The sequence below is a fragment of the Drosophila miranda genome, chromosome XL, assembly GCF_003369915.1.
Source record: "Drosophila miranda strain MSH22 chromosome XL, D.miranda_PacBio2.1, whole genome shotgun sequence".
NCBI lineage: Eukaryota > Metazoa > Arthropoda > Insecta > Diptera > Drosophilidae > Drosophila > Drosophila miranda.
In genome coordinates this window covers 13,894,574-13,917,946 of record NC_046673.1, presented here as the reverse complement: position 1 = coordinate 13,917,946, position 23,373 = coordinate 13,894,574, and the positions used below count along the sequence as shown (strand labels likewise).

The 23,373-nt window shown below is 43.7% G+C and overlaps 3 protein-coding genes and 1 long non-coding RNA gene across 4 annotated transcripts; all 4 read left to right on the top strand.

Annotated features, from left to right (window-relative positions):
• The first annotated feature begins 313 nt into the window (after nt 1–313).
• Nucleotides 314–2,010, top strand: LOC108155078 (BTB/POZ domain-containing protein 9-like). The gene is made up of 2 exons (XM_033397804.1): nt 314–388; nt 440–2,010. The coding sequence occupies exon 2, from the start codon at nt 509–511 to the stop codon at nt 1,817–1,819; it is 1,311 nt and encodes a 436-aa protein (XP_033253695.1). The 5' UTR covers nt 314–388; nt 440–508; the 3' UTR covers nt 1,820–2,010.
• Nucleotides 2,011–3,162: 1,152 nt separating this feature from the next.
• Nucleotides 3,163–4,971, top strand: LOC108160681 (BTB/POZ domain-containing protein 9-like). Its single transcript, XM_033394246.1, has 3 exons — nt 3,163–3,181; nt 3,374–3,445; nt 3,497–4,971. Exon 3 carries the CDS (start codon nt 3,566–3,568, stop codon nt 4,778–4,780), a length of 1,215 nt encoding a protein of 404 aa, XP_033250137.1. The 5' UTR covers nt 3,163–3,181; nt 3,374–3,445; nt 3,497–3,565; the 3' UTR covers nt 4,781–4,971.
• A 13,520-nt stretch (nt 4,972–18,491) lies between these two features.
• On the top strand, nt 18,492–19,328 carry LOC117188811. The gene is made up of 2 exons (XR_004472866.1): nt 18,492–18,527; nt 18,776–19,328. It is a non-coding gene; the product is annotated as an uncharacterized LOC117188811 (long non-coding RNA).
• A 1,137-nt stretch (nt 19,329–20,465) lies between these two features.
• On the top strand, nt 20,466–22,063 carry LOC117185880 (BTB/POZ domain-containing protein 9-like). Its single transcript, XM_033393218.1, has 2 exons — nt 20,466–20,537; nt 20,589–22,063. The coding sequence occupies exon 2, from the start codon at nt 20,658–20,660 to the stop codon at nt 21,870–21,872; it is 1,215 nt and encodes a 404-aa protein (XP_033249109.1). The 5' UTR covers nt 20,466–20,537; nt 20,589–20,657; the 3' UTR covers nt 21,873–22,063.
• The last annotated feature ends 1,310 nt before the right edge of the window (nt 22,064–23,373 follow it).

The window sequence follows — 23,373 nt, the reverse complement described above, 5'->3', positions numbered from 1 at the left end:
CGTATTTTATCAACTGTTGTGCATTTAATCTGAAAAAAGTGTACTTTTTGCATCGCTTACCAAGTACAACTCATATGTAAATAGGGATGGGGTTTTTGGATGGAGAATGTCTTATCGATATATGTATGTACCACATTAAATTACATAGAAGCAGTAAATAGTCGGAAGAATTCAAATAGAAACAGCGACAATTAGTACGCAATTTATTACAGAGTAGAAGGGGGTTCAAAGAAAAAAAAATTAATTAAAATGCACATATCGCATGGACGCAATATCGCAATATATTCATCAAATCAATCGATATTTTTTTTTGCAGCCAACTTCTCTTTAAAGCGTGTGACAAGAAATTGCACTTAAAAAATTAGCTGCTGAAGAAAACGAAAAAATAGTAAGTCTATTGAATATACGGATTACAAATCTAAAGAAAAACACCTACCAGTCCAAACAGATCAGTCCAGAAACCTCTTCGTCCTCCGCTTCGTCCGCCGCTAAGAGACGCCGCAGCTCCATGAAAACGTTGGAGGACACCTTCCGCGAAGGAGTCTTGAAGGATGTAGGCAGTCTCTGCATGGACGAGCTATTCTCGGATATGTGGTTCATTGTGGAGGATCAGCGCCTGCCGGCGCACCGTATGATACTAGCAAACCGCAGCCTGTACTTCCGCGCCCTGCTCTACGGAGACATGACCGAGTCAAATGAACCAGACGTGCCGCAGGAGGAGCCCCAAGAGGAGCCACTGGAGGAGCCGCTGGAGGTGTCGCTGGAGGAGCCGCTGGAGGAGCCGCTGGAGGAGCCCCAGGAGGAGCCGCTGGAGGGTTCGATGGAGGAGCCACTGGAGGAGCCGCTGGAGGTGTCGCTGAAGGAGCCGCTGGAGGAGTCGATGGAGGAACCGCTGAAGAAGCCGATGGAGGTGCGTCTGGACGTGCCGCTGGAGGCATTCAAGGTAATCCTACGCTATCTTTACTCGGGCATTCTTGCTGTATCCGTGGACGTGGATGCAACCTCCAAAGTGCTTGGTTTGGCAAATCTGTATATCTTGCCAGAAGTCGTATTGGCCCTAGCCAAACATCTGCAGAATAATCTGTCCATCAGCAACACGTGCATGATCCTGGATACAGCTTGCAAATTCAATCTTGCAGAGCTGTCCATGAAATGTCTCAAGTTCATGGACAAAAATGCACCCCAAGTTCTGAAACACCAGTCCTTCCAAATGCTGTCCAAGGAATCACTGGAAGAAGTGCTGCGACGGGACACATTGATTGAACACGAAATCAATGTCTTTCAATCGGTACTCAAATGGAGTCGCCACAATCAGGGCGTGGACATCAAATCGGTGCTCTCGCTTGTACGTCTCTCTCTCATTAGTGTCGAAGACCTGGTGCGTGTGGTGCGTCCCTCTGGGATCGTCGAGTCCGTAAAAATACTCGACGCCATCGAGAAACCGATAATCACGTCGATATTGCCCTATCGTGCCCACGTGTCTCCAGGAGTGGATGTGGCCTTCCATTTAGGTAAAGGTTTTGTTGTCATCCAAAATGAGATCGTTATTAAGCTGAGCTTCTGGTGCATAATCAATATCATCTCTATCGAAGTTATTCTAAAGACCAATGACACGCCCAACTGCACCGTGGAGGTCTCTTGCGACATGATCCACTGGGATGGCGTGGGAAATATAGAATTATCTACTCCCACACAGCAGGAAATCCACTTCACCCGCATGCCTGTTCGCTTCATTCGGATCGTCGATCCAGAGAGTGGCCGCAAAGATGTTTTAAGTTATTTGCTGCTCAAGGCCGTTCTAAATAACACCATTCCCTAGACGATCGATCGACTTGGAAACTGTTTAACAGTAGCGATGACTGAGTGAGAGTCTGAAGACTTGTTCCTTTTCTTTTTCCTATGAATGGATTATTTTTATTTGTACTTGCATTCATTAATTTCTTCTATTTGATTAAATTCGTATAACCAATAAAATAAATATTAAATTTGTCTTGTTCAATTTCCAAGAAAGGAACTTGTTTTTTTTTGTCAGTGAAAGTGCGAAAAGAAAGTCTCTTGGCCAAGTCCCAGGGCAACTGGCATTGTAGCATTCTCAAGGAAAAAACCATTTTTTCAGCGCAATTTAATTTTGCATTACATCTTTATACTTTATTTTATTATTACATAATATAATACAATCTACACGATCTACAATATACAATATATATTTACATTTATATATATACACAATGTAAAATATATACTGACAAATCTGAAAAAAATTTTACGTTGCATTTCTGAAAATCTGATGAAAAATCATATATCATATATAATGGAATATTACATAAATTTAATGACCTATTTACAGCATATTTGGATAATGTATATACATATATATACATATATATCGGTAAATTTTGTATAGGATTTTGAATATACTAATACATTCTAATCTCTTCCAGTATTTTTCCAACATCCGTGCACACTTCCTCGTCAGGTGTCTCTGTTGGTAATTAAGAAATATGTAGTTAGCATGTAGCAAATGTGTACTTACTGTGTAGTTAACATGTAAAAAATGTTTGTTGACCTTTTTGCTTAAACTTTATTTTATAATCAATCAAATTGAAGGAAGTACTTAAAATAAGCCAGTCATCTAGGAAATCGACTCATTAATCGGATAAAATTATGTGCTTAGATCTAAAAGTTCCAGCTAGCTAATAATATTCAACTGAATATCAAAATCGAGGAATATGGTGGTATATAATTTATCAGTACATTTACGGTATATTTTGAAAATGAGACGGTATATTTCGGTATATTTTTGAGGGTCAGAAATAATAATATATAGGCCCACAATTTTTTTATTTTCTTTTAAAGTTAACGTTTGTTCCTAGATAGTAGTTTGATTTACGAAAAATACCGCAACAATACAACAAGTGGGTTTCTAATGTGCAACAGATATCCCCTGCGCTGCCTCCCTTCGACCTTGTAGGACTCGATAAAGCTCAAATTGCAATCACATTAACTATGGAAATAATCCGTCAATACGACACAGAGCACAGATAAATTCCACCGGACACACGGGGATTGTGCATTTGTGCATTTAATCTGAAAAAAGTGTACTTTTTGCATCGCTTACCAAGTACAACTCATATGTAAATAGGGATGGGGTTTTTGGATGGAGAATGTCTTATCGATATATGTATGTACCACATTAAATTACATAGAAGCAGTAAATAGTCGGAAGAATTCAAATAGAAACAGCGACAATAAGTACGAAATTTATTACAGAGTAGTAGGGGGTTCAAAGAAAAAAAATTAATTAAAATGCACATATCGCATGGACGCAATATCGCAATATATTCATCAAATCAATCGATATTTTTTTTTGCAGCCAACTTCTCTTTAAAGCGTGTGACAAGAAATTGCACTTAAAAAATTAGCTGCTGAAGAAAACGAAAAAAAAGTAAGTCTATTGAATATACGGATTACAAATCTAAAGAAAAACACCTACCAGTCCAAACAGATCAGTCCAGAAACCTCTTCGTCCTCCGCTTCGTCCGCCGCTAAGAGACGCCGCAGCTCCATGAAAACGTTGGAGGACACCTTCCGCGAAGGATTCTTGAAGGATGTAGGCAGTCTCTTCATGGACGAGGTATTCTCGGATATGTGGTTCATTGTGGAGGATCAGCGCCTGCCGGCGCACCGTATGATACTAGCAAAGCGCAGCCTGTACTTCCGCGCCCTGCTCTACGGAGACATGACCGAGTCAAATGAACCAGACGTGCCGCAGGAGGAGCCCCAAGAGGAGCCACTGGAGGAGCCGCTGGAGGTGTCGCTGGAGGAGCCGCTGGAGGAGTCGATGGAGGAACCCCTGAAGAAGCCGATGGAGGTGCGTCTGGACGTGCCGCTGGAGGCATTCAAGGTAATCCTACGCTATCTTTACTCGGGCATTCTTGCTGTATCCGTGGACGTGGATGCAACCTCCAAAGTGCTTGGTTTGGCAAATCTGTATATCTTGCCAGAAGTCGTATTGGCCCTAGCCAAACATCTGCAGAATAATCTGTCCATCAGCAACACGTGCATGATCCTGGATACAGCTTGCAAATTCAATCTTGCAGAGCTGTCCATGAAATGTCTCAAGTTCATGGACAAAAATGCACCCCAAGTTCTGAAACACCAGTCCTTCCAAATGCTGTCCAAGGAATCACTGGAAGAAGTGCTGCGACGGGACACATTGATTGAACACGAAATCAATGTCTTTCAATCGGTACTCAAATGGAGTCGCCACAATCAGGGCGTGGACATCAAATCGGTGCTCTCGCTTGTACGTCTCTCTCTCATTAGTGTCGAAGACCTGGTGCGTGTGGTGCGTCCCTCTGGGATCGTCGAGTCCGTAAAAATACTCGACGCCATCGAGAAACCGATAATCACGTCGATATTGCCCTATCGTGCCCACGTGTCTCCAGGAGTGGATGTGGCCTTCCATTTAGGTAAAGGTTTTGTTGTCAACCAAAATGAGATCGTTATTAAGCTGAGCTTCTGGTGCATAATCAATATCATCTCTATCGAAGTTATTCTAAAGACCAATGACACGTCCAACTGCACCGTGGAGGTCTCTTGCGACATGATCCACTGGGATGGCGTGGGAAATATAGAATTATCTACTCCCACACAGCAGGAAATCCACTTCACCCGCATGCCTGTTCGCTTCATTCGGATCGTCGATCCAGAGAGTGGCCGCAAAGATGTTTTAAGTTATTTGCTGCTCAAGGCCGTTCTAAATAACACCATTCCCTAGACGATCGATCGACTTGGAAACTGTTTAACAGTAGCGATGACTGAGTGAGAGTCTGAAGACTTGTTCCTTTTCTTTTTCCTATGAATGGATTATTTTTATTTGTACTTGCATTCATTAATTTCTTCTATTTGATTAAATTCGTATAACCAATAAAATAAATATTAAATTTGTCTTGTTCAATTTCCAAGAAAGGAACTTGTTTTTTTTTGTCAGTGAAAGTGCGAAAAGAAAGTCTCTTGGCCAAGTCCCAGGGCAACTGGCATTGTAGCATTCTCCAGGAAAAAACCATTTTTTCAGCGCAAATTAATTTTGCATTACATCTTTATACTTTATTTTATTATTACATAATATAATACAATCTACACGATCTACAATATACAATATAAATTATATTTCTAAGCAGCTGAACTCTTTGGTTGATCTGGTCCCTTGCCACGGTCCGTGACCAATTGTCTTCTCTTCTTTGAAGATTATGATGGGAAGAACTTCCTTCCGTTATTACCGGCCCTTAAGGCACGATAACCCAATTAAATGAATATATTGACGGCTTAGCCGGAGTTTGATTAGGAGCGACGCGCTCTTTATTCAATTCTAAACTAAAACTTAACTCCCAGATCCCCAGCTCGCGAACCATTCATGCAAGAATGGAATTCGCTGATCCCAGCACATCCGGCAGAATCAGGCGACTGCCGTTGGCCAATGGAGTGAGGGACGGCCCACAACAGCGTCAGTGCTGTGTCAGCTTCCTGAACTGAGCGCTGCAAGATGTTTATGTGTGGGGTGACGCAAGATGATGAAGTTAAGGTGGTGCGATAACTTGTAATATGTGTTAACTATTCCCCCCTTGGGTGATCCCTGTCCTCGGGGATGCCGATCTCCCTGATGACATTCTGGAGCCTGATCGTGGAGTTTCTCCGACTCCAGTATTGGTGTAGAAGCATCAAGCCACAAAGCGCGAAACTGACGGCTACTCCTGCCGCAAACCAGATCTTGGGTGATCCGCCGGATGTCACATCATTCCTTAGATCTTCTATAACTTGAATGTTGTGTTCGTTCATCCGTCGCAGGAGTGGTAGGCTGAGGACTTCGTCGTGCCCTATTACGGTGAGTAGGGGGGAAGCCGCTGTGCCTGGCACCTTGCTCACGGCTCCGTTGAGGTTCACGTATGTGGTATCGTTTATTGTGGCCTTGCTCTCGAATGTAACGAGATTAGCCCCTCTTGTTGTTACTGGAGGTCCGTTGTCCACGCTGACCCTCGCCGGCTGCCCGTTGATGATGATTATGCCAGGTGGCTCGGTCGCGTGCGGCATGAGGCTGCGCGTCCGGCGTGTATCTCGCGGGCGCAAGTGCTGTGTGCGGCCTGCTTGCAGAATGTCGCGAAGTTGGTGACGACGCATTCGGTTACCGCTAGGATCCCCTCTTCGCATTCCGCTACGACGTTGTTGAAAATTCGGAAGAGTTTTTCCAAAACAAACGTTTTGATGACTCCGGTCCAGCGGGCTCTAGTTTCGGTTTTTTACGTTAAATTGTCAGGTAATTTATGACTAAATAAAAAAAGTGCTCGACTTCAAAGCATTTATTCGACTGGTCGCAGCCAGAGATAGCAAAACTCCCCGACTCCACCGTCGAGCCGATCTTGAATGCGCAGAGAGCAGTACAAGAGCGCGGCGTGTGAGAGCAAAAGCTCTGCTCACAACATCGCACACGCTACGATAGGGTAATTACGATCGTCTGCTGCAACAGTTGTCTTGTAGTTGTAGCACGGTGTTGTTGCGCGACACGGGAAAAATTAGGATTTTCTTACATCTACTTTTAATCCGAGGATACTCAACTAAGACATGGATAACAATATTCGATTGAAAAATCTTAATTCTAGATACATCCATAAGACTAACTATGGGGACCTCCGTGAGCTGTTCGTTAAAGATAGATTTTAGGTCGTTATGATTGAATATGATAGGGTTTATTATGTTTGACTTGGCAAGTGTGATAGTCAGCATCAAGTTCTGGATCTCTGCGATAAGCATTCTATTCCTTGCTAGTAATGTTTCATATAGGTGAGCGGTGTCTACCAGATCACCTTGTTTTTCTTTCAATATTTTGTTAACCGTGTCGGTGAGCAAATTGATTTGTCTCTGTGCTTCTGTGTTGATCACTGCCTGTCTATTGTTTGATTTGATAAGTTGGGCTTCTGTTAATTTGATTCTTTCGAGGTCTGAAGCATCAGGGGTACCCGCAACAACTTTGAGTGCTGTTCCCAAGAAATCTAGGGTTCTTGCCATTCTATGGTGTATCATTAGGGTGGACAATATGTTCTTTGCGTGTTCTACGTCTACTTCTAACAGCTTTCGCATATGCGATTGGGGTAATATCTCGGACATTTTTGCAGTATCGTCTATGATGTTCCCTAACTCGGTCAGATTTGTCGAGTGCCTCACCCAGCTTCTTTGTTCCTACACCAACACATCTCCGTCCCGTACAGGGATATAGTTCGCCTGGGAAAAGTCGGTAATCCGCGCATTTGTTGTGGTAAGGAGTACGAGGAGTATCGCGGCCAACCTGTGGGAGTGATAACTAGATTTGTAGTAATTTTTGTTTAGATTATCTCAAATTGTCCTTATGGACCACCCTCCCTCTAATGAGAACAGATGTTCCCAGATCTGCCTGCACCCGCTCTTCCGTGTACAACGGGGTTAGCTTGTTTCCTAACCTTCTGTTATTCTTTGGGTATACTTTTTCGCCTACTTCGAAGACTCTGTTTTGTCTACCGGGGTTAATCCTCCCGAGGTTGTCAACTTAAGATCTTCGTTGTTGGTATGAACTGCTTCAACCGGCCTCTCGTCTATGACCGAATGCAACGTTCTGTTGTATTCTACCGTGGCACGCATGATTAGTTCGATTGTATCGTCGATTTTTTTGTCGATCTTCATGCATCTTGCAATCTCTGCCAAGGTGCTGTGGAACCTCTCTACCTGCCCGTTGGAGCTACTATGAAGAGGAGGTGCGTTAACTACATCAACTCCGTATTGGCTTTTTAACAGAGACGTAATTGTCTCGGAACTGAAGGCGGCTTCGTTGTCGCAATATATGGTCTTGGTATTCGGGTAGAAGTTCATCAATTGCAAGATGGGGGCACGTACTTCTACTATTGCCCTAGAAGCTAGGGGCTGCACAATGGCAAATTTTGAGAATTTGTCAATGCAGGTCAAGAAGAGTTTTTTGTCTGTAGAGAAAATGTCGATGTGCAGCATTTCTCCTGCATACGACGGAATTGGGGTCACTGCTAGCTCCTGTTTTTTAGGGTGTCTATTATACTTTGCTTTGGTGCATACTTTACAGTTTGTGACCACTTCATTGGCAAGCTTCGTCATCTTTGGGAAATAGTAGTCCCGGAGGATCTGCTTAACGTTTTCCTGCGCAGCCCTATGGGCGCGATTGTGTTCTATTGTGGTTATTTCCACTTGCTCGCTTGCATCTGTGATGTCGTTCACGAAATTTTTGCAATGCCAAAATTTGGATGCCGGAAACCTCAGCACTAGGTTGTGTTGGAGAGAGGCTAAAGTTGGAAGGTCGCAGTGAATTGCATTCACGACGTTCGGATTGACCACCTCTTTTACTGATTCGATCAGGGAGTCTCTGTTATTAAAATGGATTATGTGGCGGGTTTTTCCGCCGAAGATAATGAAGTTCCGCCGTAGCGGCTGGCTTGCTTCTTCCAGAATTATCTGGTTTCTGAAACAATTTAGAGGCTTATCAGTGGTATCCACTGTGTAGGTCAGTGAGAGCTCGCTGTGCATGGTGGCCGCGTCTGACTGCGGCTCGTCCTGTAAGTTATTAATGTTTTGTCGGGACAAGGCGTCTGCGACATAGTTTTCCTTCCCTGGTTTATAGAAAATTTTAGCGTTGTGTTCCTCTATAAAGGCTTTCCACCGTTTAAGTTTTGCGTTTGTGTTTCTTCCAGACACGGCGAAGGTCAGGGGCTGGTGATCGGTGAAAATTCGCATCTCCTTAGTACCGTATAAGTAGTTTTGTAGTTTCCCTATGGCCCAAACGATGGCTAGTAGTTCCCTCTCATTTGTGGCGTAGTTCATCTCGCAATCTTTGAGTGTGCGCGACACCATTGTTATTGGTCTGCCATTTTGGGAAAGCACCGCTCCGATGCCGCTTGCTGAGGCATCGGTGGTTAGGTCGAAAGGCAGTTTAAAGTCTGGGTACGTTAGTACGACATCCTCTGATGCCAGTATGTTTCGCAGGCGGTCGAAAGCGTCGCGTTGCGTTTCATCGAACTGAACCGAAACTTTCTTTGACATGTGCTTGCTGACCGTGCCATTTTCTCCTTTGAGTATGGCAGTTAGGGGTCTTGCTATTGCCGCGAAGTCTTTGACAAAGCTCCTATAGTAGCTTGCTAACCCGAGGAATGACCTGAGGCTGAACAGCGTTTTTGGTTCGGCGTATTCCTTTATCGCCCTCACCTTCTCTGGGTCTGTCTTGGCTCCGCCCCTGGTCACTATGAAGCCTAAGAATTCAACACTTTCTCTGAAGAACTTTGTCTTTTCCGGGGCCACCCTCATGTTAGCTTCGCACAGGCATTTCAGTACCGTGTCGATGTGTCTGACATGGTCTTTTTCGTTTTCAGAAAAAATTATTACGTCGTCTACATAGACGTAACATGTTTTCCCAATCTGTTCACGTAGAACGTCGTCGATTGCCCTTTGGAAAATGCTTCCCGCATTTTTAAGCCCGAAGGGCAAGCGACAGAATTCGTATTTTCCTCCGTTTATTGAAAACGAAGTTTTTTCCCGGTCTTTTTCCGCCATATATATTTGGTGGTAGCCTGATTTCGGATCTAGGGTGGTAAAAAACCTTGCCTTTCCCAAATTTGCTAAAATCATGGGTATGCTAGGCATGGGGTATCGGTCGGCGATAGTTCGCTCGTTCAGTTTCCTGAAGTCGATTACCAGCCGTTTTTTCCTGTTGCCGTTTGAGTCGTCCTTTTTCTTGTCTACGACCCAAATCGGACTGTTATACGGTGACCTAGATGGCCTGATTATTCCGTCTTTCAGTAGTTCTTTGACTTCTTTGTTCACGAAGTCTGTTGCTCCCATGGGGTAGGGGTATAATTTAGAGTAGACTGGTTCGTTACTCTCTGTTCGAATAGTGGCGATAACTGAGGTGTTAAAGGGAAGCGCCTCGCTAGAGGTCGAAAAAACTCTAATTCTCTTCAGTATCATTTTCTTAAATTCGGCTTTTACCGCCTTTGGGACCGTTAGGTCGTCGACTTGGGTGAAATTTACACTGTCGCATTCGTGAAACTGAAGCTGTTCCGTTACGTTTCCGTACTTGATTGTTTTGTCGCGCAGGTTTAATGCCGCTCCCGCTCGCGTTAGCGAATCGGAACCTATAATGGCATCAAACGTATTTAGCGTGTTCAACAAAAAAAATGGGGCTTTTAGCCCGAAAATGCACATTATGCACTTATGTTTTACTTCACTGGAGCCATGTATTGAGCTCACTGTGAAAGGGGAGTCGGCAGCAGTTACGTTCTTTAGCTCCTTTATGGGCTTCACGTAATTTTTTGCCGCTCCGGTGTCGATTAGAATTTTTAGTGTTTTGCCCGCCAATTGTCGCTCGACGAACGGCAATTGGGAGCGCTGTCTAAAAAATTGAGCAAGTCGTTGCCGGTCGGGTCGTTTTCTTCGTCGATCTCGGCGACTGCGGCTTCGGCTGTATTCGAGTACTCTTGTTCTTCTTGGTTATAGGCCTGCTGCACTATGTTATTTACTCGTTGGCGTCTCTGCCCCGATTGACGCTGAGATGAATTCTGCCTTTTGTAATTATTATTACTCTGTGGCTTTCCCCAGCTTGTGTCCTGCCTAAATTTGGATAACGAAGGGTCTACCTCCATAGGCTGCACTTTATTCTGGTCAACGACTTCGGTATCCCCGCGCTTTGGCCAGAGGCTGTCCTCTTGCGGCTTGCCTTGGCCCTGCTTAGGAATGAAGTGTGGATTTTTATCCTCACCTTTCCATTGCTTTCCTTGAAATTTATTGTTACGTTTGTTACCCTCGTAAACAATGGATTTGTCTTCTATAGCTTTTGCGTAAGATGCCGCGAATGCACTTCTTTCAATGCTGTTTTCGGCTTCCCGCGCTAGCGCTAGCGCGGACGGGAGGTCTTTGGGCTGTGCTGGCAGCACCAATGATTTAAGCGGCCGTTTGAGCCCTGCAATAAATGCGTGGAGGGCGTCGTCCCTAACCTCCTTATTCAGGATGGTTGCCGTGTCCGCATTATGTGACATGACTATTTTGTTCGTGACGAGCGTGAGTTTCCTCTCGACTTCGTCATAGTATGCCATAAGGTCGGCGTCACCTTGTCGAACCATTTCCAGATTCTGACGTAGTACCCGTAGGCACGTTTTGTCCGCGTATGTGCAATCTAGCCTGGCCAGAATTGCGTCAAAATTTAATACGGTATTGTGGGACGTGAGTAGCGCTCGCGCGGTACCGCAAATTTTGTTTTTCAAAATGGCCACAGCCTCGTAGTGTGTCTGGCTACCTACATAAATTTTGAAGACTTCGTACGCATCTGTGGCAGATTGTCTCCACGACACATATTCCTCATGGTTTCCGCTAAAGGTCGGCACCGATTTCACAATGTCTAGCTTAACTTCGCACTTTATGTTAGGGTCGATGGTCACTCTTTTGAAGGTTTCTACTTGAGGGGTTTCTATACTTAGGGCTCTCACTTGATTCCTCATACTTTGGATTTCACTGCTGAATTCCTGTGTTAAACGCCGTTCTTGTTCGGCGAGGGCGCTGGCGATCGCGCCGTCTACCAACGCTTTTATCATTCCTGCATCCATTTCTGACCGATTTTGTTTCGGCTCTGGGGGGCGATACCCTAGGTCTAAGCTTTCGTCACTATCGTACTGTACTTTTTGTTCCCTATAATGTTACACTTGGCTTGTTTCCCAGAGGGCAATGCCGGCTAGCTGTCGACCCCAGGGCTGGGTAGTTCCCCTTGCCCGCCAAATGTAGACAAAAAAGGAGACATACTACTTCTCGGGACATCAAAACTTACAACAACCTAACAACAACAAAGAAAATCATAAACAGACGGCTATCAAGTGGGTGAAGCTTGGGTGTTATCACTTCGCGCGCCCGCCCTACCTGTGACCAAACACAACGTTCATTTTGGCCACCCTCTGCTGGAACGGTAACGGCTGGCCTAATCCATGGCTTACGCCACGCGTCCTCCCTCTATTTTAAATTTAATGCATCATGCTTCAATATATATCCAAGCTTTAATAATCGTAAATTGACAATTTCATCTTTCTCATTAATAAATAGCTATACTCAAAATTATCACTAACCACTAAGAAACACCAAAACGTTCGACACAAAGGCAAACAAGGAAATAACTGCTGAAATTTCGTTCAACCAACAGGGATACCCTCACCCATACGTAATGGAATATGTGTAGATGAGTGGATCCAGTTTTACGGGAGTTAATTTAACTCGGGCCCCTACGGAGACTTAACCTACCAAGAGCTCTTGTTAAGGGTCCCCGGGACATAAACAATAAACAATATTTTTCCACAAATCGCTCGACCAAATACGGTGGACTGATGGGACCCCCGCGTCACCCACTAAGGGTTAATCTTCTGGCACTGAACAGCTGATCGCAGATTTAGGTTCGTGAAAGGTGTTGGTGTTTTTACATATTTTTTTTCAATGTACGTTAAACGGTTTAAGCTAATACTAATTACTAAATAAAGGACAACACACGGAACAAAATAACATTTAATGTGGAACGGTGTTTGGAGTGCGGACTATGTTTTTTTTTCTTTAAGTTCAAACGACGTGGGCGATCGCTGGCCGTGGCCGGTCAGCCCTAAATTTATATAGGTCCGTGTATACGTGTGCGCGTGTGTGTGTGTGTGAATAGGGTTTCGGGGTTGTTACTTGGTGAATGAGACCAAACGTGTGGCACGCACTGGAAGGCGATGCAACGATCGTGCGGTGTGGCTAGAATCGCCCTGGCAGCTAAATCGTCCTCTTTCACCCTCCCCCTTCACACGTCCCGCGCTACTTGGCTCACACACGCGCAACTGGAACGAACTCACTCAGGTTCCGTTGGGCAGTCTTCTTCTCTGCAGTCGACTTTCTCGAACTCCAGGGTCCCTCTCCAGGAAACCTTCTGGCCCGGTTCTGGTGGCTATATTCCTTGCCGGCTGTTAGTAAAATTTTCTGCATTACAACCTATTTTATCGCCCGCCTTTTCTGTACTCACTTCAAACTTTCTGTTTTAAGCACAAAATTTCCAAATTCAACGTTACTCCGTCCACGCTCCACGATTTCTATAATCCAATCCACGTTTTCTAATATTTTCACTCCTATTTATCCCTTTTTCCCTTACTAATACATATAACTAATCCTATTCTCTTCCGTATATCCCCAGTGACGGCTCCAGCTCCCCCCGATGTCCCCATACACCATCGAGCCTCCCTGGACTTCCGCTAGATGGCGCGTCGCCCTCAGCCCTGGCCACCTATCGTTCAGGTGGGACTGGAACACCCCCACGAGTATGTCGTCAGTCCCAGGAGGGACAACATACGCGTGGGCATGCCCACCGGATTCCGGAACACTATTGAGCACACGACGGCGTGCCCTGCATTCTTTTGCCGCGCCCAACGTAGGCCACACCCACACCTCACTACATTCTCCTTTTCAGGTGGTGGTATCTCCAACCTCGACGCGAGCTTTCTCATGACATGGAAAAAGTCTTCCACACTCTCGTTTGACCGCTGCATTCTTTCTCGCAGTTCTCTCATGCGGTCGAACTCGGACGCCGTGCCTCGGAAACGAGCAATTAAGTCGCCCCTTAGTTCCTGCCAAACACCACCGCCATGATCACGGATGTACTGCCAGTACCATTCCCGCGCGTTTCCTGTAACCAGGTGATGAAATCCCTTTAGAACTTCATCCCACGGACAGCGGCATTGGGCTTGTAGGAATTCAATTCGGAACACAAAATCCTCGACTGTCATTTTGTTGCTGTCTCCGTCGAACGTCACGTCCCATTTTTCGACTCGGCCCCACCGTGGCCAAGGTCTATAACCCGGGGGATTTGGATGCGGATCTTCTCGAGGAATCCCACCAGCTCTCCTACCCTCGCCACGACCCTGACCCGAGAGTCTGAGTGCTATCGGGTTTCGCCAATTTCGCGCTTGATGCCCACCCCGTTGATGCTGCTCACTGGATGCGGTCGGTCCTACTCCTGAAGACGGTTTCGGACCAATACCACCTCTCCCCGAGCGAGCCAAAAATGGTTTTGGTGGCGGAATCGGCGCATCAGTCGTGCTACACGGCTTTCTTTTCGGGATTGCTGCTCGATACTCCTGCTCGTGGTGAACCTCCTCCCGCTGCGGTTCCTTCTGCTGCTGCAGCTGTCTAACCGGCTGGAGTACCTCGTTGAGTTGGTGCATCATCTCGATAAACCCCTTACGCAACTCCTCCCGCAACACCCGACTAATCGAGTCAGTGTTCGCTGCCCTGTGTGTCGCATGAGCCTGAGCCAACGATACGTTGACTGCTGATGCCAGTTCGGAAGCAAGCGTGGGTGTAGGATCGGACATTGGCCATTCTTCTGACCTGGCCTGGACCGGTGTTCTTGGCAACCCACCCACAGCTCCAAGTTCCTCCCGATCTTGATCAAACATCGCCCCTGACACTTCTCCTATCTGGTCCACTGTTTTGTTTACGCGTGATCGCGTATGATACTGTCGACTACCCCCTTCTTGTGGCATCTGCACCGAGCAACACCAATATTACAAAAAAAACGAGGGGGAACGTTGTGAGTTGCTGCGGACACCGCAACTCTACAGTTATACCCGATACTAAGTCAGTATGGCTCTCCTGCGGCAGACGCCGCTAATATTGAACCACACGACAAAGAGTGCGTGCGAGAGAGACAGAAAATCAGTCTGAGCGTGACGTCGGGCGCTGCGTAGCCACTGAAAATTGATTTCTTGCTTATGGCTACAAAAATGATCCGATCTGATCCAAATTCAGCAATCTGATAGATATGGTCATTATCTATGATTCTGCATTTTTAGTTTTCTCGAATCTGCAATATTGTGGATGCAACAGATTTTCGTCCTTTGTGGGGGCGGAAGGGGGTGGGGCGAAATTCTGAGATATACGTTTTATAGTGAGATCTAACAGAAGTGCGGATACCAAATTTGGTTACTCTAGCCTTAATAGTCTCTGAGATTTGTGGATGCCCCAGATTTTCGTCCTTTGCGGGGGCGGAAGGGGGTGTGGCGAAATTTGGACACGAAACGGTCAAGGTCCGATATCACAGGAGTGTGGATACCAAAAATGGTTGCTCTGGCTCTTATAGGTTCTGAGATCCTTGAACTCATATTTTGCAATTGACAAAACCGACCATGAAACCTGTGTTTTAGAGAGAGACAGAGCGAGAAAGAATGAAATTGTTTTCTTGATTCTGGCTATAATCATTTTACGATCTGGTTCAGATTTTGCACTGTAGAAGATATGGTCATCCTCACCGATTCTGCGTTTTTGGTTTTATCGTATCTTTAAAAATGTGGATGCCACAGATTTTCGTCCTTTGTGGGGGCGGAAGTGGGCGGGGCGAAGTTTTGAAATATTTTTGTAGCAGTGACATATCACAGAAGTCTGGATCCAAAACATCGTTGCTCTAGCTCTTATAGTCTTTGAGCACTAGGCGCTGAAGGGGACGGACGGACGGACGGACGGACGGACGGACGGACGGACGGACGGACAGACGGACAGACAGACAGGGCTCAATCGACTCGGCTATTGATGCTGATCAAGAATATATATACTTTATGGGGTCGGAAACGATTCCTTCTGGACGTTACACACATCCACTTTTACCACAAATCTAATATACCCCAATACTCATTTTGAGTATCGGGTATAAAAAGGGAAACTCCTAAACTAAGATAATATATATAAATAAAGAAATAAATACCCAAAGAAATAACTAGTAAGAATAAATAACACCACGCTTCGGACCAATAAATACTCCGATAAATAAATAAATAAATACCGATATAAATATTGCGCCAATCAGCGCCGTTAACGAGATATATGCAATTAAATATTTGAATAAATAAATAATAACATACATGTATATTCGATCGACACCTAAGACACTCAAACTTCAAACACATTCAACACAACACAAAACCTAACAACAAAAATTCCTAACAGTTCTTCTTCTTCTTACAAGATTCATTAAGAGGGGGACACGTGACTAGCCGGGACCAGCAACCGCTCCAGTTTCTGCGCTCCACTTGACAGTCGCCCTACGGATATCCTACAATTACGAACACCACCTTTGTGTGGCCTGTCATCTACTCTAGTCATCGCTCTAAGCGATGGCCGATAAACGAGAAGCCTCACGGTGCATGAGCTCACTTTGCTTGTGATTTGTTCCTGTCATCCATCATACCGATCTGCCATGACAACAGATGCATCGCGGGTTGTCTTTACGACTCCCGGGCCACCTACTCCTCACCACCTCTCGGCAGACAGACAACAGGTTCAAAAACACGAAAGCGGCTTTGTTTTAAACAAACAGGTGCGAAACTACAATGAACATTTACCTACATGACTTATTTTAACTTATTTCAATATCACATTCCATCACAGATTTATTCGATATCACAGTCCACCAGGCAATGTGTCCGTCGCAAACTCCCTGTCCATTTTTTTGTTGAACGGCAGTGACTTACGTTCACTTGCGACATCGAATAGCGACAAAATGTTCAAACGTAATTCGTAAGTCCCTATCACAAATTTTATATATCCGTTAACTGCCTCCGTCTATCCATCCCTAGCATCAATCACCCCGCGCCATTAAGGACCAGCTTTACGCTCACCTTAAGCCTGCAGCAGCGACTTCTGCCGGGACAGCTAAACTGCACTTCGCGAGCTGTCGTCTTCTTCACTAAATTTATTATTTTTTTTCATTCCCCGCATCTGCCTTTACCAGGCCGAGTGACATTTGTTGTAATACCACCCGAACCTGCGTCAGTCCAGATGCATGCGAATTCGAAAATAATATTGGGCGCGGCGCCATTTGTTACACTTGGCTTGTTTCCCAGAGGGCAATGCCGGCTAGCTGTCGACCCCAGGGCTGGGTAGTTCCCCTTGCCCGCCAAATGTAGACAAAAAAGGAGACATACTACTTCTCGGGACATCAAAACTGACAACAACCTAACAACAACAAAGAAAATCATAAACAGACGGCTATCAAGTGGGTGAAGCTTGGGTGTTATCACTTCGCGCGCCCGCCCTACCTGTGACCAAACACAACGTTCATTTTGGCCACCCTCTGCTGGAACGGTAACGGCTGGCCTAATCCATGGCTTACGCCACGCGTCCTCCCTCTATTTTAAATTTAATGCATCATGCTTCAATATATATCCAAGCTTTAATAATCGTAAATTGACAATTTCATCTTTCTCATTAATAAATAGCTATACTCAAAATTATCACTAACCACTAAGAAACACCAAAACGTTCGACACAAAGGCAAACAAGGAAATAACTGCTGAAATTTCGTTCAACCAACAGGGATACCCTCACCCATACGTAATGGAATATGTGTAGATGAGTGGATCCAGTTTTACGGGAGTTAATTTAACTCGGGCCCCTACGGAGACTTAACCTACCAAGAGCTCTTGTTAAGGGTCCCCGGGACATAAACAATAAACAATATTTTTCCACAAATCGCTCGACCAAATACGGTGGACTGATGGGACCCCCGCGTCACCCACTAAGGGTTAATCTTCTGGCACTGAACAGCTGATCGCAGATTTAGGTTCGTGAAAGGTGTTGGTGTTTTTACATATTTTTTTTCAATGTACGTTAAACGGTTTAAGCTAATACTAATTACTAAATAAAGGACAACACACGGAACAAAATAACATTTAATGTGGAACGGTGTTTGGAGTGCGGACTATGTTTTTTTTTCTTTAAGTTCAAACGACGTGGGCGATCGCTGGCCGTGGCCGGTCAGCCCTAAATTTGTATAGGTCCGTGTATACGTGTGCGCGTGTGTGTGTGTGTGAATAGGGTTTCGGGGTTGTTACTTGGTGAATGAGACCAAACGTGTGGCACGCACTGGAAGGCGATGCAACGATCATGCGGTGTGGCTAGAATCGCCCTGGCAGCTAAATCGTCCTCTTTCACCCTCCCCCTTCACACGTCCCGCGCTACTTGGCTCACACACGCGCAACTGGAACGAACTCACTCAGGTTCCGTTGGGCAGTCTTCTTCTCTGCAGTCGACTTTCTCGAACTCCAGGGTCCCTCTCCAGGAAACCTTCTGGCCCGGTTCTGGTGGCTATATTCCTTGCCGGCTGTTAGTAAAATTTTCTGCATTACAACCTATTTTATCGCCCGCCTTTTCTGTACTCACTTCAAACTTTCTGTTTTAAGCACAAAATTTCCAAATTCGACGTTACTCCGTCCACGCTCCACGATTTCTATAATCCAATCCACGTTTTCTAATATTTTCACTCCTATTTATCCCTTTTTCCCTTACTAATACATATAACTAATCCTATTCTCTTCCGTATATCCCCAGTGACGGCTCCAGCTCCCCCCGATGTCCCCATACACCATCGAGCCTCCCTGGACTTCCGCTAGATGGCGCGTCGCCCTCAGCCCTGGCCACCTATTGTTCAGGTGGGACTGGAACAATAATTCCAGCTCATGGGCAATTACTGAAAAAAAATCAAACCACACAGCAAGATATCAAATGAACAAACTCGGGCGATCACTTATTTAACCACACAGACGCACTCATTCAGTTTCAAAACGAAAATTTATTGTATTGCATGACGTTCACACTTGCACTGTCAGACATTTATATTTATCATATCTATACAAAATTTTTTAAATTTTTTATTTTTATTTCTCTCTTTTGCGAACAGTCACTTACATGGTTTTATCTTTTGGGGACGTGAATTCTCTTAGGATATTTCCAATCCCGTTGGGCGCCAATTATATTTCTAAGCAGCTGAACTCTTTGGTTGATCTGGTCCCTTGCCACGGTCCGTGACCAATTGTCTTCTCTTCTTTGAAGATTATGATGGGAAGAACTTCCTTCCGTTATTACCGGCCCTTAAGGCACGATAACCCAATTAAATGAATATATTGACGGCTTAGCCGGAGTTTGATTAGGAGCGACGCGCTCTTTATTCAATTCTAAACTAAAACTTAACTCCCAGATCCCCAGCTCGCGAACCATTTATGCAAGAATGGAATTCGCTGATCCCAGCACATCCGGCAGAATCAGGCGACTGCCGTTGGCCAATGGAGTGAGGGACGGCCCAGGGAAACTGAGCGCTGCAAGATGTTTATGTGTGGGGTGACGCAAGATGATGAAGTTAAGGTGGTGCGATAACTTGTAATATGTGTTAACTTATATATATACATTTATATATATACACAATGTAAAATATATACTGACAAATCTGAAACAAATTTTACGTTGCATTTCTGAAAATCTGATGAAAAATCATATATCATATATAACGGAATATTACATAAATTTAATGACCTATTTACAGCATATTTGGATAATGTATATACATATATATACATATATATCGGTATATTTTGTATAGGATTTTGAATATACTAATACATTCTAATCTCTTCCAGTATTTTTCCAACAACCGTGCACACTTCCTCGTCAGGTGTCTCTGTTGATAATTAAGAAATATGTAGTTAGCATGTAGCAAATGTGTACTTACTGTGTAGTTACCATGTAAAAACATTAATTTAGTGAAAATTTTTGTTGACCTTTTTGCTTAAACTTTATTTTATAATCAATCAAATTGAAGGAAGTACTTAAAATAAGCCAGTCATCTAGGAAATCGACTCATTAATCGGATAAAATTATGTGCTTAGATCTGAAAGTTCCAGCTAGCTAATAATATTCAACTGAATATCAAAATCGAGGAATATGGTGGTATATAATTTATCAGTACATTTACGGTATATTTTGAAAATGAGACGGTATATTTCGGTATATTTTTGAGGGTCAGAAATAATAATTTATAGGCCCACAATTTTTTTATTTTCTTTTAAAGTTAACGTTTGTTCCTAGATAGTAGTTTGATTTACGAAAAATACTGCAACAATACAACAAGTGGGTTTCTAATGTGCAACAGATATCCCCTGCGCTGCCTCCCTTCGACCTTGTAGGACTCGATAAAGCTCAAATTGCAATCACATTAACTATGGAAATAATCCGTCAATACGACACAGAGCACAGATAAATTCCACCGGACACACGGGGATTGTGCATTTGTGCATTTGTGCATTTAATCTGAAAATAGTGTACTTTTTGCATCGCTTACCAAGTACAACTCATATGTAAATAGGGATGGGGTTTTTGGATGGAGAATGTCTTATCGATATATGTATGTACCACATTAAATTACATAGAAGCAGTAAATAGTCGGAAGAATTCAAATAGAAACAGCGACAATTAGTACGCAATTTATTACAGAGTAGTAGGGGGTTCAAAGAAAAAAAAATTAATTAAAATGCACATATCGCATGGACGCAATATCGCAATATATTCATCAAATCAATCGATATTTTTTTTTGCAGCCAACTTCTCTTTAAAGCGTGTGACAAGAAATTGCACTTAAAAAATTAGCTGCTGAAGAAAACGAAAAAAAAGTAAGTCTATTGAATATACGGATTACAAATCTAAAGAAAAACACCTACCAGTCCAAACAGATCAGTCCAGAAACCTCTTCGTCCTCCGCTTCGTCCGCCGCTAAGAGACGCCGCAGCTCCATGAAAACGTTGGAGGACACCTTCCGCGAAGGAGTCTTGAAGGATGTAGGCAGTCTCTGCATGGACGAGCTCTTCTCGGATATGTGGTTCATTGTGGAGGATCAGCGCCTGCCGGCGCACCGTATGATACTAGCAAACCGCAGCCTGTACTTCCGCGCCCTGCTCTACGGAGACATGACCGAGTCAAATGAACCAGACGTGCCGCAGGAGGAGCCCCAAGAGGAGCCACTGGAGGAGCCGCTGGAGGTGTCGCTGGAGGAGCCGCTGGAGGAGTCGATGGAGGAACCGCTGAAGAAGCCGATGGAGGTGCGTCTGGACGTGCCGCTGGAGGCATTCAAGGTAATCCTACGCTATCTTTACTCGGGCACTCTTGCTGTATCCGTGGACGTGGATGCAACCTCCAAAGTGCTTGGTTTGGCAAATCTGTATATCTTGCCAGAAGTCGTATTGGCCCTAGCCAAACATCTGCAGAATAATCTGTCCATCAGCAACACGTGCATGATCCTGGATACAGCTTGCAAATTCAATCTTGCAGAGCTGTCCATGAAATGTCTCAAGTTCATGGACAAAAATGCACCCCAAGTTCTGAAACACCAGTCCTTCCAAATGCTGTCCAAGGAATCACTGGAAGAAGTGCTGCGACGGGACACATTGATTGAACACGAAATCAATGTCTTTCAATCGGTACTCAAATGGAGTCGCCACAATCAGGGCGTGGACATCAAATCGGTGCTCTCGCTTGTACGTCTCTCTCTCATTAGTGTCGAAGACCTGGTGCGTGTGGTGCGTCCCTCTGGGATCGTCGAGTCCGTAAAAATACTCGACGCCATCGAGAAACCGATAATCACGTCGATATTGCCCTATCGTGCCCACGTGTCTCCAGGAGTGGATGTGGCCTTCCATTTAGGTAAAGGTTTTGTTGTCAACCAAAATGAGATCGTTATTAAGCTGAGCTTCTGGTGCATAATCAATATCATCTCTATCGAAGTTATTCTAAAGACCAATGACACGCCCAACTGCACCGTGGAGGTCTCTTGCGACATGATCCACTGGGATGGCGTGGGAAATATAGAATTATCTACTCCCACACAGCAGGAAATCCACTTCACCCGCATGCCTGTTCGCTTCATTCGGATCGTCGATCCAGAGAGTGGCCGCAAAGATGTTTTAAGTTATTTGCTGCTCAAGGCCGTTCTAAATAACACCATTCCCTAGACGATCGATCGACTTGGAAACTGTTTAACAGTAGCGATGACTGAGTGAGAGTCTGAAGACTTGTTCCTTTTCTTTTTCCTATGAATGGATTATTTTTATTTGTACTTGCATTCATTAATTTCTTCTATTTGATTAAATTCGTATAACCAATAAAATAAATATTAAATTTGTCTTGTTCAATTTCCAAGAAAGGAACTTGTTTTTTTTTGTCAGTGAAAGTGCGAAAAGAAAGTCTCTTGGCCAAGTCCCAGGGCAACTGGCATTGTAGCATTCTCCAGGAAAAAACCATTTTTTCAGCGCAAATTAATTTTGCATTACATCTTTATACTTTATTTTATTATTACATAATATAATACAATCTACACGATCTACAATATACAATATATATATAAATGTATATATATACACAATGTAAAATATATACTGACAAATCTGAAAAAAATTTTACGTTACATTTCTGAAAATCTGATGAAAAATCATATATCATATATAATGGAATATTACATAAATTTAATGACCTATTTACAGCATATTTGGATAATGTATATACATATATATACATATATATCGGTATATTTTGTATAGGATTTTGAATATACTAATACATTCTAATCTCTTCCAGTATTTTTCCAACAACCGTGCACACTTCCTCGTCAGGTGTCTCTGTTGATAATTAAGAAATATGTAGTTAGCATGTAGCAAATGTGTACTTACTGTGTAGTTACCATGTAAAAACATTAATTTAGTGAAAATTTTTGTTGACCTTTTTGCTTAAACTTTATTTTATAATCAATCAAATTGAAGGAAGTACTTAAAATAAGCCAGTCATCTAGGAAATCGACTCATTAATCGGATAAAATTATGTGCTTAGATCTAAAAGTTCCAGCTAGCTAATAATATTCAACTGAATATCAAAATCGAGGAATATGGTGGTATATAATTTATCAGTACATTTACGGTATATTTTGAAAATGAGACGGTATATTTCGGTATATTTTTGAGGGTCAGAAATAATAATTTATAGGCCCACAATTTTTTTATTTTCTTTTAAAGTTAACGTTTGTTCCTAGATAGTAGTTTGATTTACGAAAAATACCGCAACAATACAACAAAAGGGTTTCTAATGTGCAACAGATATCCCCTGCGCTGCCTCCCTTCGACCTTGTAGGACTCGATAAAGCTCAAATTGCAATCACATTAACTATGGAAATAATCCGTCAATACGACACAGAGCACAGATAAATTCCACCGGACACACGGGGATTGTGCATTTGTGCATTTGTGCATTTAATCTGAAAATAGTGTACTTTTTGCATCGCTTACCAAGTACAACTCATATGTAAATAGGGATGGGGTTTTTGGATGGAGAATGTCTTATCGATATATGTATGTACCACATTAAATTACATAGAAGCAGTAAATAGTCGGAAGAATTCAAATAGAAACAGCGACAATTAGTACGCAATTTATTACAGAGTAGTAGGGGGTTCAAAGAAAAAAA

Excerpts from the sequence above, each read along its gene's own strand:
- LOC108155078 (XM_033397804.1), top strand. The coding sequence starts at position 509 with ATGAAAACGTTGGAGGACACCTTCCGCGAAGGAGTCTTGAAGGATGTA.
- LOC108160681 (XM_033394246.1), top strand. The coding sequence starts at position 3,566 with ATGAAAACGTTGGAGGACACCTTCCGCGAAGGATTCTTGAAGGATGTA.
- LOC117185880 (XM_033393218.1), top strand. The coding sequence starts at position 20,658 with ATGAAAACGTTGGAGGACACCTTCCGCGAAGGAGTCTTGAAGGATGTA.